The following is a 13,010-nucleotide window of genomic DNA, read 5'->3' on the forward strand; positions in this document are numbered from 1 at the left end:
TTTCTTCACCCTCTTCTTTTTCCAATTTCATACACTCTTTGTGTTTAGTAAAAGAACTCCAGCACATCATTCAAAACCTTCAAATACCTTTAGCACTAGTTTAGCGTGTCTTAAATCCCAGGAATCCTATAAGTAGCCCTCCATCCTTTCACTTGCTTTTTAAATATAGTTTTTTTTAAAAAAAAATTTAGACACCATAATGAAAATTTTAGAAATTACATTTTGTTTTCCAAGTCTACTACATATTACATCTCTTTTGTTCATGGACCATCATGACAAGATGAGTTCCCATTTAATAAATGTTAGCAGGTTCACAACAAAAAGTAGCAGCTGTTTTCCCATGACTGTGTTTCTCAAATGCACCTGCTCTATTTCGTTTGGCTTTAAATAAATCAGTGAACCTAGATTATTTTTTAGTAACTTAACTCTTCCTCCTCTTGGAAACTAGGGATTATTTCCTTTCTTTTAGTGCTTCTAGATCTATAACTTATTTTGCAACTCTCATGCAACTTTTGCTCTTTCGATGACAACATTTTGGTTAATGCCTTAGTATCACTTTCAAAAGAGGAACTTCATGATTACAATACATGCCTGTGCTATTTTATTCAACTGACATCTGTGTTCTGTTTGCGTTTGTTGCTGCCAATGCCATGCTGACAACAAAAACTGTTATCTCCTGTCTTTTCTTTTGGACTATAATGTATAATATTTTACAAACAGTAAGGATTTGAGATTACAGTAAACTCCCGATTATCTACATAGCAAGGGCAGAGGTGGATTAAGGTTTTCTGGGGCCCTGGACCAGAGCAAGTGGGGGGGCCCCTCCTCACCCCTTCTGCCTGCGACCCCACCCCTTTTTGTCCCTTCTCTGCCTGCCCCTGTTCCAACCAGTGTCCCCCCATTTTGCCCTCACTGCAGCCCCCCGCAACTTGTTTGCTCCTTTCTGCTCCTCCTCTCCCCCGTGGCCCCAAGACTGGAGAAGCTCTGTCCCCATGCCACAGCCTTTCGGCCACAATGGGAAGTGAGAGTTCTTCCAGTCCTGAGGCTGTGGCAGGGAGTGAGAGCTCCTCTAGTCCCGGGGCCGCAGTGGGGGTCTGGGTGTTGGGGCTTCCCCCCCGGCATCCCCTACGCTTCTGCAGGGGACCAGGGTTGGGGCACTGGGGCTTATCCCACCACCCCGTGGCTTCTGCTGGGGATGAGCCACATGGCTTCTGACAGGGTTGGGGGTGCTGGGGGCTTCCTCCACTGCCCCATGGCTTCTGATAGGGTTCGGGGGTGTTGGTGGCTTCCCCTCGCCACCCAGCGGCTTCTGCCTGGGTCAGGGAGTGCTGGGGGCTTCTCCCACCGCGCCTGCCCAGTGCTGCTGTTGGGGAGCGGGATCGGAGTGCCAGGGTTTCCCCTACCTCACCTGCTGCTGCTGCTGCCAGGATGTGCGGGCTTCCCCACATCCCGCCCGCCTGGCACTGATGCGAGGGAGCAGGGTTGGGGTACGTGGGCTTCCCCTGCCCTGCCCTGCCTGCCTGCCCGGCAGCCAGTGCTTCAAGCTTCTACCACCCGGCATCAGATTTTTTCCAGGCGTCTCCGTTGACTGGGGCTTCTGGGCACAGGCCCCATTGGCCCAGTGCCTAATTCATCACTGAGCATGGGAAACCTGGGTTTGATTCAGATAATTGGGAGTTCGAATAATTGTGAGGGCAGGACCGGCAGCACAGGGAGTCCTCGGTGGCTCTGCTGTCACAGTTCTCTCTCACTCACTCCCATGACATCAGAGCTGCATAGGGCTCCCTGGGCTGCCACAGGAGCCATTTAGCAGCAGGATGGACTCCCCCATGGCCGGGGATCTCTGCTCTGTTATCCGAACTTCCGCATTATCCAAGCATGGGGGAGAAAGAAAGGATTCACATAATGCAGAGCTTTGGATAATAGGATTTTGGAAAATCAGAAGTAGACTGTAGTTGGAGACCTATTTGAACACCTCAAACTGAAATCCTTTTTAGGTCCAGCTCAGCCTGTGATATGCTCCCCACACTTCCTTATGCTTAACAGTTTTTTAGAAATGTGACTATTCTGAATGACTGTATCACCAGATTTCCTTGAACACATAAAGGTGAAAACTTTCAAGCAGGCTAAATGGGAGGCTGGTGAGTATCTCTTTGTGCTGCAGTGAGGGGAACTCAAAGACCAGAAAACAATCCTGATTAGAAGTTTGGTTTCCTAACCTAGCAATGTCATGGACGTGAAGCTGACTGCTCCATAGAGGATAGGAGTGCTTAATTCGGCTTCTGTTGCTGTGCTTTGTACACGGGTTTAGAAGAAGCTGCTTTGTGTGAATCAGCTGTAACAGCTGCACGTTGGAGAGGGACAAAGTTGCTCACATTGGATCTGTCAATGATGGCTTCACTGTCATGCTGATGTGAACCCCTGTAGGGGATCAAAATATTTTCAAAACCCATGCATTATGAAATGACCACGTTAAAACTTAGTAATAGTTATAATATCCTTTTACAAAGAAGGGTAAGTATTATCCTCACTTTACTAATGGAAAAACTCAGGCACAGAAGAGTGAAATGATTTGCCTAAGGTCACATAGCAGGTCTCTGCCGGACATGGGAATAGAGCAAGTTTTCCTGACTTTCAGACTAGTGCTCTGTGTTTATATCCCAACTATTTTGGGACCACGATGATAATTCCTGAATGACCCTAACCTTTCGAAGGTTGGTGAAACTATAAGAGGTAGCCAAACAGTCGTCGTACAGTTAATAAGGGGTATAAGTGAAAAGGGGTTGGGTCTTGATCCTGCAAACACTTATGCACATGCATAACTTCATGCTATGTGTAGCCACATAGAGTTTAATGAGACGATTCCTGAGCATAAAGCTAAGCACATGTGTAAGACCTTGCAGGACTGGGCCCTAAACTATTTATATCTCTGTTCCTGGGCTGAGATTGCTGTTGAGGTTCTTTTACTGAATGAATAAGATCACTTCGGTACAAACATGAATGTTATATTAGGAGCCATGCAACGAATGGAAGAAGGCCAAAACAGGCAGTGTGTGGGAATTCATAACATTGGGAGACTGTATTTGTACTTCTGTGAGACGTATGCACCATACTCCTATTAGCGGTGTTTGAATGCAAAAATAAATGTGGTTGTTAAATATATTGCAATTTCTATATAACATACAAAATTGCACAATAAATCCAAATTTCCTGGTGCCCTATGCAGCTGCGTACTTTGCGTATGGGTTGGGATGGCCCTGACTGGAGTGATGTGTCGAGTTCTGGGCACCACATTTCAGGAAAGATGTGGACAAATTACAGAAAGTCCAGAGAAGAACAACAAAAATGATTAAAGGTTTAGAAAACATGAACTATCAGGGAAGATTGAAAAATATGTGTTTGTTTAGTCTGGAGAAGAGAAGACTGAGACGGGACCTGATAACAGTTTTCAAGTACATAAAAGGTTTTTACAAGGAGGAGGGAGAAAAATTGTTCTTCTTAACCTCTGAGGATAGGACAAGAAGCAATGGGCTTAAATTGCAGCAAGGGTGGTTTAGGTTGGACATTAGAAAAAACTTCCTAACTGTCAGAGTTCTTAAGCACTGGAATAAATTGCCTAGGGAGGTTGTGGAATCTCCATTATTAGGGATTTTTAAGAACAGGTTGGAAAAACACCTGTCGGGATAGTCTAGATAATATTTAGTCCTCCCTTGAGTACAGGGGACTGGACTAGATGACCTCTTGAGGTCCCTTCCAGTTCTATGATTCTACAACTGTACAGGCTACTCTCTCTTATGTACATACGATAGGTACTATAAGTATAAAAGTCTTTCCACATCAAATTTTTATTTTGGCTTGGTTGTGGTGAATTCAAAGTAGGTTCAGTCCCTTGTGTGGGATTGGAAGTCACTTTTGAAAGTTCACCCTCCTATGGCTGTGTTCCAGTGTGGGTCTATGTGATGCAGCACTTTTGTCTCTGCTGTAGTGTCAGGGTACAGAGGTGAGGTGAAATTGTGATGGTGGGAAAGAGGAGGTGCCACCTGGCTGATTCCCCTATTTCGAGGTGAAAATTTAGTGGGATGCCATCTACTTCTTTCACTCTTCATTTGGATGTTGGAAGAAGTGACTTTGGCAGCTTCCCATTCCAGTGTGAAGGGTCAGGACCAAGATAAACTATTCTCACAGGTCTGCTTAGAAGAAAGAGATGGGGCTGTGAAAGGCTGCCCCAGTTATGGTTCATAACTGGTTCATATGGTTCTGCTTCATGAGAGATTCGTGGTGGAATTCACCATGCATATAAGTGGTTGTAAAGACCCTACTTTAAATAAAGCCGAAGTAAGGCATAGCCTGCTCGTAGAGTCACATGGAGACAACAGAATTTGATCTTTCATTTTAAAAAAATAAGTGTCCAGCCCTCATTAATTTCAAAGAAGAGTTTGAAAATCTGAACTAAGTTTGTGATGCAACAATATCTGTCTGAGTCTGCAGACAGCCTGAGCTCACAGCCCAGAGATTTGTGAACTGCCCTTGCTTCTTAGTGGGATGTTAATGCCAAGATCCATTACTCGGGGAACCCCCTGCCAACATCACCAGTAAAGGGCACCGTGCGTGGCAGGAGGGTATGAGCACACATACAGATATATGTTGGCTACTGAGGTAGGATTAGAGGGTCCCTGAATTGCTGACTCTGCTTTTCCAGATGGCTGGGGACACCTGTTGTTGCTCCTAAAAGAGATTAAATGGATCTATGATGCTGTCCCTGTCTCACTGCCACTTTAAGTTGGAGTGCGACCATAGTGCAAGGGTGGTACTGCACTAGGCCCCAGTTATGGTGTATCTAGGGCTCAGGATTGCCTTAATCTGTCTCTGACTCTAACAATTTTGTGATTCAAACGTGTAATGAATAGCCGTCTTGAGCAGTGTAATGGCATGATAATGTACTTCTGGATGTGGATCGGAGTTTAGTTCTGATGTCTCTGGTTAGCAAGATTTTTGAGGAACTGAGAAACTACAAAAAGAAAGGAGTACTTTTGGCACCTTAGAGACTAACAAATGTATTTGAGCATAAGCTTTCGTGAGCTACTGCTCACTTCATCGGATGCTCACGAAAGTTTATGGTCAAATAAATTTGTTAGTCTCTAAGGTGCCACAAGTATTCCTTTTCTTTTTGTGGAAACAGACTAACACGGCTGCTACTCTGAAACCTGAGAAACTACATTGGATCACCAAGGAGTGACAGATGTGGCAGTTTCCTGCAGTATTTTTGGGAGGCCTTATTGAATTAAGTTTAAGTGTGTTATGGGGCCCATTGTATTAAATCAGTGGTTTTCAACTGTTTTTAATTTGCAATCTCTAAAAAATTTTGCATGGAGGTGCAGACCCCTTCGGAAATCTTAGACAACATCTACGGACCCCTAGGGATCCGCAGACCACAAGTTAAAACCCACTGTTCTATGGTAACAACACCCTTTCGCGGACTCCTTAGACATAGTCTGCAGACACTGACTCCCCTGGGGTCCACAGACCATAGGTTAAAAACCACTGTATTCAATGAATAGTTTATGTATGATTGTGGGACAGGATTGTATGTAACTTCTCTTTGGGGAGGGATGGGCTGTGAACCCTGGGAAGCGTTATGAAATTCAAAGGACTATATTGAACAATGTGCTAGACAAGAATGGACTTTTGGGACTAACAGCAGCAAATGGTTTGCTTGGGAAATCTCTAAGGGGAGATGAATGCAAATTCCCCATTTCCAATTATGCAAAACCCAGCCTTTTGAAGGTACTCCCTGAAAAGGGAACCATTGTCTACTGATTACTCTCCCAGCATTTCAAGATCAAAAGCTCAAGCGGTAATAAAGGAAAGACTAGACTATGCATAGGTGGACTAATTCTGAGCTAAGGCTGTTATGAACTTGTAACCACAGAAAAACCCCGTTGTGAGGGTTGAAGGACTGACTCAAACCAGAGCCCTTTTTGGAGTTGTGGGAGGGGTGATCTCTGGTAAACTTATTAGCATGAGTGTAGGTTCTTTTATTGTTTTTAATATGTTAACTCTGTAATGTTTTCATGGTAAGAATAAAGGAGCTCGCTTAGAAAAGAGCTGCATGGTAGCTTGTAACTGCAGGCCCTTAGAGAGAAAGCAAAGTGTAAATGCTGGCCTGTTTAGGCAGTCTGGCTTGCTGGGAATATCATGATGTGGGCAGGAAACGGTGCAGCCTGGTAAGCTCCCGGTCAGGAGACAGAGGAACATGAGTGTCTGCCTAAGAGAGCAGAGGTGCTGGAGCAGTTTTAATGGTGGGATTGCTGATGATGGAAACAATGGAAACCATGTATGTGGCACTTGTTGTTATTACTTCAAGCAGCACCCCTAGTTTCAGCACTACTGCAAAAGAGCTGATGGCTGAGCAGCCGGGAGCATATAGTGGGTGCCCTCGAGGAACCACAAAGGGGGGGGGCAAATACAGGTACAGTTGCCTAAACTGTGACACAAGGAAACCCCGTTCTCTCTGGTAAACAAATGATTAACTAGTGCTTATTTCTTCCCTCTTCTACAGGAATGTTTCGAAAGGAAGAAGAATTGACTCCATCACAGAGATGCTTGGCTGTAAGGTAGGCTTTCTTATGCTTATGAGTCTAATTTCTGTTTTGGATGATTTGCATGGATTATGAAGACTTTTGTAGCTCTGATGCAGCTGATACATAAGATGTCCAATTATCTAAAGCTGGCTCTGGTTTAGATTGCATGTACAGTACATTTGTAATTTAATTTCATGTGGGTTTTTTTGCACTTGGAAGATATCTACTGATAGACTTTACATTTTACTTACGAGGCTTTTACTAAAACAGACAATTTTTCATTAAAGTTTTTTTTCTTGACAATGAAGAATAAAAGCATGTACTCTTTTGTCACTGATTGATAATTGCATAGCACATGTGAGTTACAGCCATAAAAGAAACAAAATGCTTTTCTCTGATTTCTCTTTTACAACTTTTAGTTTGATTCTTTCCCTCCTTTATTTATTTGGAAGACTTTTTAATAGATGTCAGTACCCTAGTTTATGCCACAGTGTCTGTCCAATCAAAGAAGTACACAAGTGCTTTGGATTATTTTATTTGACAGTGTAATTATAGCTTTTGAAGGATTTAAGTATCTAACGTCTGAAGTCTAGACCATTTCTGTGGTGGACAAATCAGCTAAGTGGAGAATTTTTGCTCTTCAGAAATCTTTTTCTTTTTAGTACCCATTATTTCAGAAATCTTAATGGCATGAAGATAATTGGACTAAAAAAACCCAGCAACTTTAAAAAAAATAATTTCAAATTCCTTACTATTTCCCTCACACAAAATGAAATGAGACAAGAGAAATCCTCTTGTTGTTGTAGCATTGTGAGAAGATGAGTCTTGGAACACTAAAAGGAAGGAGGGCATTCTATTGCAGCATATTCATGCTGACCACATTTGTTATTAGAATGGAGTATAAAACTTCTTCAAATGCTAGCACATGTCCGTTCCAATGTAGGTGTGTACATGCCCTGAGCCCAGTTGCCAGAAATTTTTCTCTCATTGGTACCCATTGGGGTGGCTTGGGTGCCCTCTGATGCCACACACACTCATAGCGCCGGTTTAAAGGGATCAGCCAACCCCGCACCCCCTCAGTTCCTTCTTACTGGCCATGATGGTCGCTGGAACTGTGCTTCTTGCTACGGCAAGCTTTCTGAGTGGAATTCATTTTTCTGATAGTTTTTATAGTTAGTAGTTGTAAATATTGTAGTTGGTCTTCGTTAGTATAGTTTGTGTTTCTCTGTTCGTTAGCGGAATTTCATCTGTACTCGGTGCCAAGTCATGCCTCAGTCACCAAGCTTCCAGCCTTGTGCCTCCTGTAACAAGGCTATGCCCCTGAGCGACCCGCTTTCTAGTTGCCTAAAGTGCTTGGGTGAGACTCACGTCAGGGATCATTGTTAGATTTGCAGGGACTTTAAACCTCGTATGAGGAAGGATCGGGAGGCCAGGTTGAAGTTCCTGCTTATAGAGGCAGTGCTGAGACCTTCCTCTGAAACAGTCGGACTTGGCACCAAGCATCTGGGCGTCAGTGAGGAGCATTCCTTTCATCAGGCAAGATTCACCGTTCACCATCCCCAGTGCCGAGGAGGAGGCATGAGAAACTGAGGGGATGTTCCCTGATGCCAAAGGCCAGGCATAGGGAGCAAAGCGGAGTTCAACCTAAGTCAGGCCACTTCTCTGCTTCAGCATCACAGCAGTCAGCACCATAGAGTCTAGTACCGGATGAACCATTAGCACCTGAGGGACAGTGTGATGCCCGCGCTATTGCAGTGCCATCCATGCTGGAGGCATTTGCTGCAGCCAGAGATCTGCTATCGCTGTTGATACTGGCATCACCGACAGTACAGGAGTCAGTTGTATTGGGGCTGGGAGGCAGGAGGGAGCACATGGCTCCTAATTACGGTTTGGTTCCAGGGCCCACAGTACCAGCTAATGGGAAACTGACCGTGCTGGCCTGAATGCAGGCTTTCCCACCTTGGCACTCGTCTCCAGCACTGGTGGGAACTGCACTTCCCTGGTCACTGGAGGGAGGCTCATTGTCGCTGGAATCAGAGGTTGAGTCAACACTCCTCTTGTCTGAGGAGCCGCCCCTGCTAGTCTTTGTCATCTCTACCCTGTCATGGACCTGGGCACAGTAATGCCATTGAGTGCTTGGCCTAGTGGGCCATGACCCTTTTGGAACCAGTGGACCCCATTCGAGACACTCTTATTCGGTGGCCTCCAAGAGAAGGGCACCTCCGTCTCATTGGGCAGCATATGACCAGGATTCCAGTACCAAATCCAGTGCCAACTTTCAGGAACCGGCTTTGGGGGATACTGTCAGCACAGCGGGAGAAGAGGAGTGCCCTCAGCCAGTGCTGGCCTCCTCTCCAGACAAGGCTATGTTGGGGAGGGCATGTTGCCTTACCCACTATGATTATAAGGCACACCAGAATTTGCTGATGAGGGTGGCCTTATATTTGTGGTTACAGGTGGAGGTAGTAAAGGAGTCCTCCCATAGTCTGGCTGACATTCTGACCATGATGGATCTGTCAAAAGTAGCCCTGCCTCTCTATGAGGCTAACATGGACCTTGTGGAAGCCTCTTTGCAAACCCCATATCTCTTCCCCCTACATCAGAGAGCCAAGAGGAAATACTTTGTTCTTTCCCAGGGTTATGAGTTCCTGTGCACTCTTTCCCACACGGCCCCCAGGATCTCCGTTGGATTCTGCTGCCAATGAAAGGGAAAGGCAGTGTCTGCATGGTGCAACACCTAAAGCAAAGGACTCCAAAAAGTTGGACTTATTCAGTAGAAAAGTCTACGCTACTGGGAGTCTGAAGCTCAGGACTGCTAACCAGCAGGTGCTTGTGTGCAGGTACGACTTAAACATGTGTGACTCCGTGTTGATGATCAGAGATTTGCTGCTGCAAGAGACCAGGCTGGAGTACTTCTTGCTGGCAGATGAGGGGAAATGCATAACGAGGGCTTCCCCGCAAGCTGCCTTAGATGCAGCAGATTCGGCAGTCAGGTCCAGGCTTCCACAGTAGCCAAGCATAGGAGTTTATGGCTACTGTCCTCCAGCCTCCTGCAGGAGGTTCCAACAAACCCTCCAAGACCTTCCCTTCTAGGGAGCTTAGCTCTTCTTGGAGCAGACCGACGTGAAACTTCATGGACTGATGGACTCCAGGGTGACTCTTATGTCCCTGGGATTGTATACCGTAGCAACTTCTAGGAAGCACTACAGACCTCAGCAGTCCTCCCAGTACTCCACCACACCGGCTACTCAAGACCCACAGAGGAAAAGGAGCAGGGGCTTTAGGAATAGATCACCACTCCCTTCTACCTCAGAGACAATGTCTGTCCCCCCCCAGGAGGCTCCAAAAAGGCCTTTTGATGGGATGCTCAAGGATGTTTTACCAGGTTCCATGTTTCTGGATCCTGTTTTCCCTTTATTTGCAGACTGCGTATCCACTTCATCCGTGCATAGTCTCTTGTATCACTACAGACCATTGGGTGCTGAACATGGTGGAAGTGGGATATATTCTCCAATTCATTTCTACCCCTTCTTCACACCCTCCCTCCCTGTCCCTCTTCAGGGACCCCTCTCAAGAGCAACTTCTGGTTGAGAAAGTTCAATGTCCTCTTTAGGTGGGAGTGGTGAAAGAGGGTCCACAAAATCTAATGGAGAAGAGGTTCTACTCCCATTATTTCTTAATTCCAAAAGCCAAGGGCGGTCTCGGAACTATTCTAGACCTGTGCCAGTTTAACAGCTATCTCAATAAATTAAAGCTCCTCATAGTTTCCCTGGCTTCTATTATTCCCTCCCTGGATCCCTGGGATTGATATGCTGCCCTCCATTTAAAAGACACTCACTTCCGTATATCGATCTTCCAAGGCCATAGAAGGTTCTTTACATTCGTCATGAACCACACGCACTACCAATTCATGATACTCCCATTCAGCCTGTCAGCAGCTCCACAGGTGTTTACAGAATGCATGGGGGTAATGGCGCCCTTCCTGAGGAGGTGAGGGGTGCAAGTTTACCCGTACCTGGATGACTGGCTAGTCAGAGGCCGATCTAAGGATCAGGTAAAGTCCAGCATCCTCCTCATCCCGTTGACATTCCAGGCTCTGGGCTTGCTAATAAATGTACAGAAATCTACCCTCACTCCAGTACAGAGGATAGAGTTTATTGTAGTGGTGCTTGATTCTACCCAGGCCAGAGCTTTCCTCCCAGATTGTCAAAACTGACTATCACATCCCTGATGATACACCTCAAGGGCCACCCAATTACAATAGCCCTGGACTATCTCATGCTTTTGGGCCACGTATGTACGTATGTAGTGCAGCACGCAAGACTACACCACAGACCCTTTCAGACATGACTGGCCTTAGTGTACTCACCAAACTGCCACCATCTGGACTCTGATCTCACAATACTTTCCCTGGTCCTCACCTCCCTCAACTAGTGGCTGGACCCGCTGGTGGTTTGTGTGGGCATTCCCCTTTCAGGGCCCCAACCATCATTATCCCTGATCTCAGACGCATCAATGCTAGGCTGGGGAGCTCACCTGGCTCCCCTCAGGACTGAAGGCCTTTGATCTCTGGAAGAGCTCTCACTAAAAAGTCAGAGAGCTTAGGGCAGTTCACCTGGCCTATCAGACATTCCTGCCTCACATTATGGGGAAGAGCTTGTTGGTTCTTACGGACAGCACTGCAGCCATGTTCTATCTCAACAGGCAGGGAGGAGCTTGCTCTTCCCCCCCTCCCCCATGTTGAGAAGCAGTTCAGCTATGTGAGTGCTGCATGACTCGCTCAATCCACCTCGAGGCTTCTCACCTTTCAGGAGTGCAGAACGAGTGGGCAAATCACCGCAGCAGGTCTTTCTCCAATCATACAAGTGGTCCCTTCGCCTGGACATCGCAAGAGACATTTTCCAGCAGTCGGGGACTCCCTGGGTAGGTCTGTTTGCAACCAGGCACAGCAGGAAGTGTCACCAATTCTACTCCCTGCGAGATCTCAGCCTGGGATTGCTCATGGATGCCTTCTTACTCCTGTGGACAGGTCTCCTATATTACGCTTTCCCTCCTATCCCACTCATGCAGAAGTTTCTGCTCAAGATCAACTGGGACCAGGCATGGGTCATTCTAATATCTCCAGCTTGGCCACATCAGCATTGGTTGGCCACACTACTAGGATTCTCCATGGTGACTATGATCCTGCTTTCTCTACATCTGGACCTGATCTCTCAGCATCATGGTCATCTGCTCCATCTGACAGCCTGGAATAAATGCCATGGCTAAATCCCAGAGAGCTGGCTTGCTCGGAGCAGGTTTGTTAGGTCCTATTGTTACTGTGAATCTAAAAACTAAAAGCTCTTGGTAACTATTGCCCTTGATGAGGTAGTAGCAGGAAATAAATCACTGAAGACAACAGCCATCTGACCGATAGATGGCTGGCACAAACAGTATAATACAAGAGTTCTTTCACTTAAAGCTGTGCTTTATTTTAGTCTCAAGCACTTACACACATTCGCAACAGGTTAGTAAGACACCCCAAAAATCAATAATTACTGAAATCTGGAGGGCTCGTTGAGTGGTACAATGACAGCTTTCTAATTGGCCACTTTTTCAGGTGCTGTTGGGGACCCTAAGCAGTGTCCATGAAGTGTCTCTGAAGAGTTCATCTACCCCATATTTTCACTCATTATTTATTTGGGTTAGTGTAACAATAACATGTCAATAAAAAAAATCCTGTTAAGCAAACAATTTCAAAGTTTAAGCAAGAGGTTTCCTCAAACCATTAATTAGACAGAGGTGTATTTGCAGAATCCACATATCTTGAGGGACCTGACAAACGCATCCCAAAGGGCAGATATAGATAAGTTTCCTGTTTTTCTAAAACACATACCTCAGCAATTTCAACAGAGATCTTATCAGAAAGGACACAGGGCCCCCTCCCATCCTGGCTTCTTGCTAGATATGCTAAAGCCGTTGCAGAAGCCTGCTAAGACCTGCTGATTTAGCCGCTTTTGGCAATAAGCATGACAATCAATATTCCAGTTATTGATAGTGGTCCAGGCATTTTGGCGGTCCACTAAAATCTCCCTAGTAGGTAGCAGGAAGCCATCCACCAGGGCTACTTAACTTTTTTAAAGTTCTCCATCTTGGCTTCCCAACACAGAGTCTCGCCCACACAGTCGTCACTTCAGGACATTCTCGAGTTCTTGTTACACCTGAAACAGGAAGGTTTAGCGATCTCCTCAATCAAGGTTCACCTTGCAGTAATATCTGTTTTCTCAAGGGCCTAGAAAGACTATATCCCCAAGTGCGAGAACTTCTCCCTCCATGGGACCTAAACCCGATCTTAACATATGAATCCCCTATTTGAACCATTGGCAACATGACCCTTGTTATATCTTCAATGGAAGGTGGCTTTCTTAGTGGCCATTACTTCTGCTAGAA

At 45.7% G+C, this 13,010-nt stretch overlaps 1 protein-coding gene across 6 annotated transcripts in view; it reads left to right on the forward strand.

Annotated features, from left to right (window-relative positions):
- MBOAT2 (membrane bound O-acyltransferase domain containing 2) overlaps positions 1-13,010 on the forward strand; it is a 194,984-nt gene that overhangs the window by 129,016 nt on the left and 52,958 nt on the right. For 5 of the 6 annotated variants that reach the window (XM_038396463.2, XM_043510274.1, XM_043510276.1 and 2 more), the window contains one exon: positions 6,560-6,614. In XM_038396463.2, the coding sequence (XP_038252391.1) occupies positions 6,560-6,614 (55 nt within the window). Of the gene's footprint in view, positions 1-2,054; positions 2,142-6,559; positions 6,615-13,010 lie in introns of all 6 variants that reach the window. The other variant, XM_043510277.1, reaches the window with a different exon arrangement.

Source organism: Dermochelys coriacea, chromosome 3 (genome assembly GCF_009764565.3).
Source record: "Dermochelys coriacea isolate rDerCor1 chromosome 3, rDerCor1.pri.v4, whole genome shotgun sequence".
In the NCBI taxonomy this organism is placed as follows: domain Eukaryota; kingdom Metazoa; phylum Chordata; order Testudines; family Dermochelyidae; genus Dermochelys; species Dermochelys coriacea.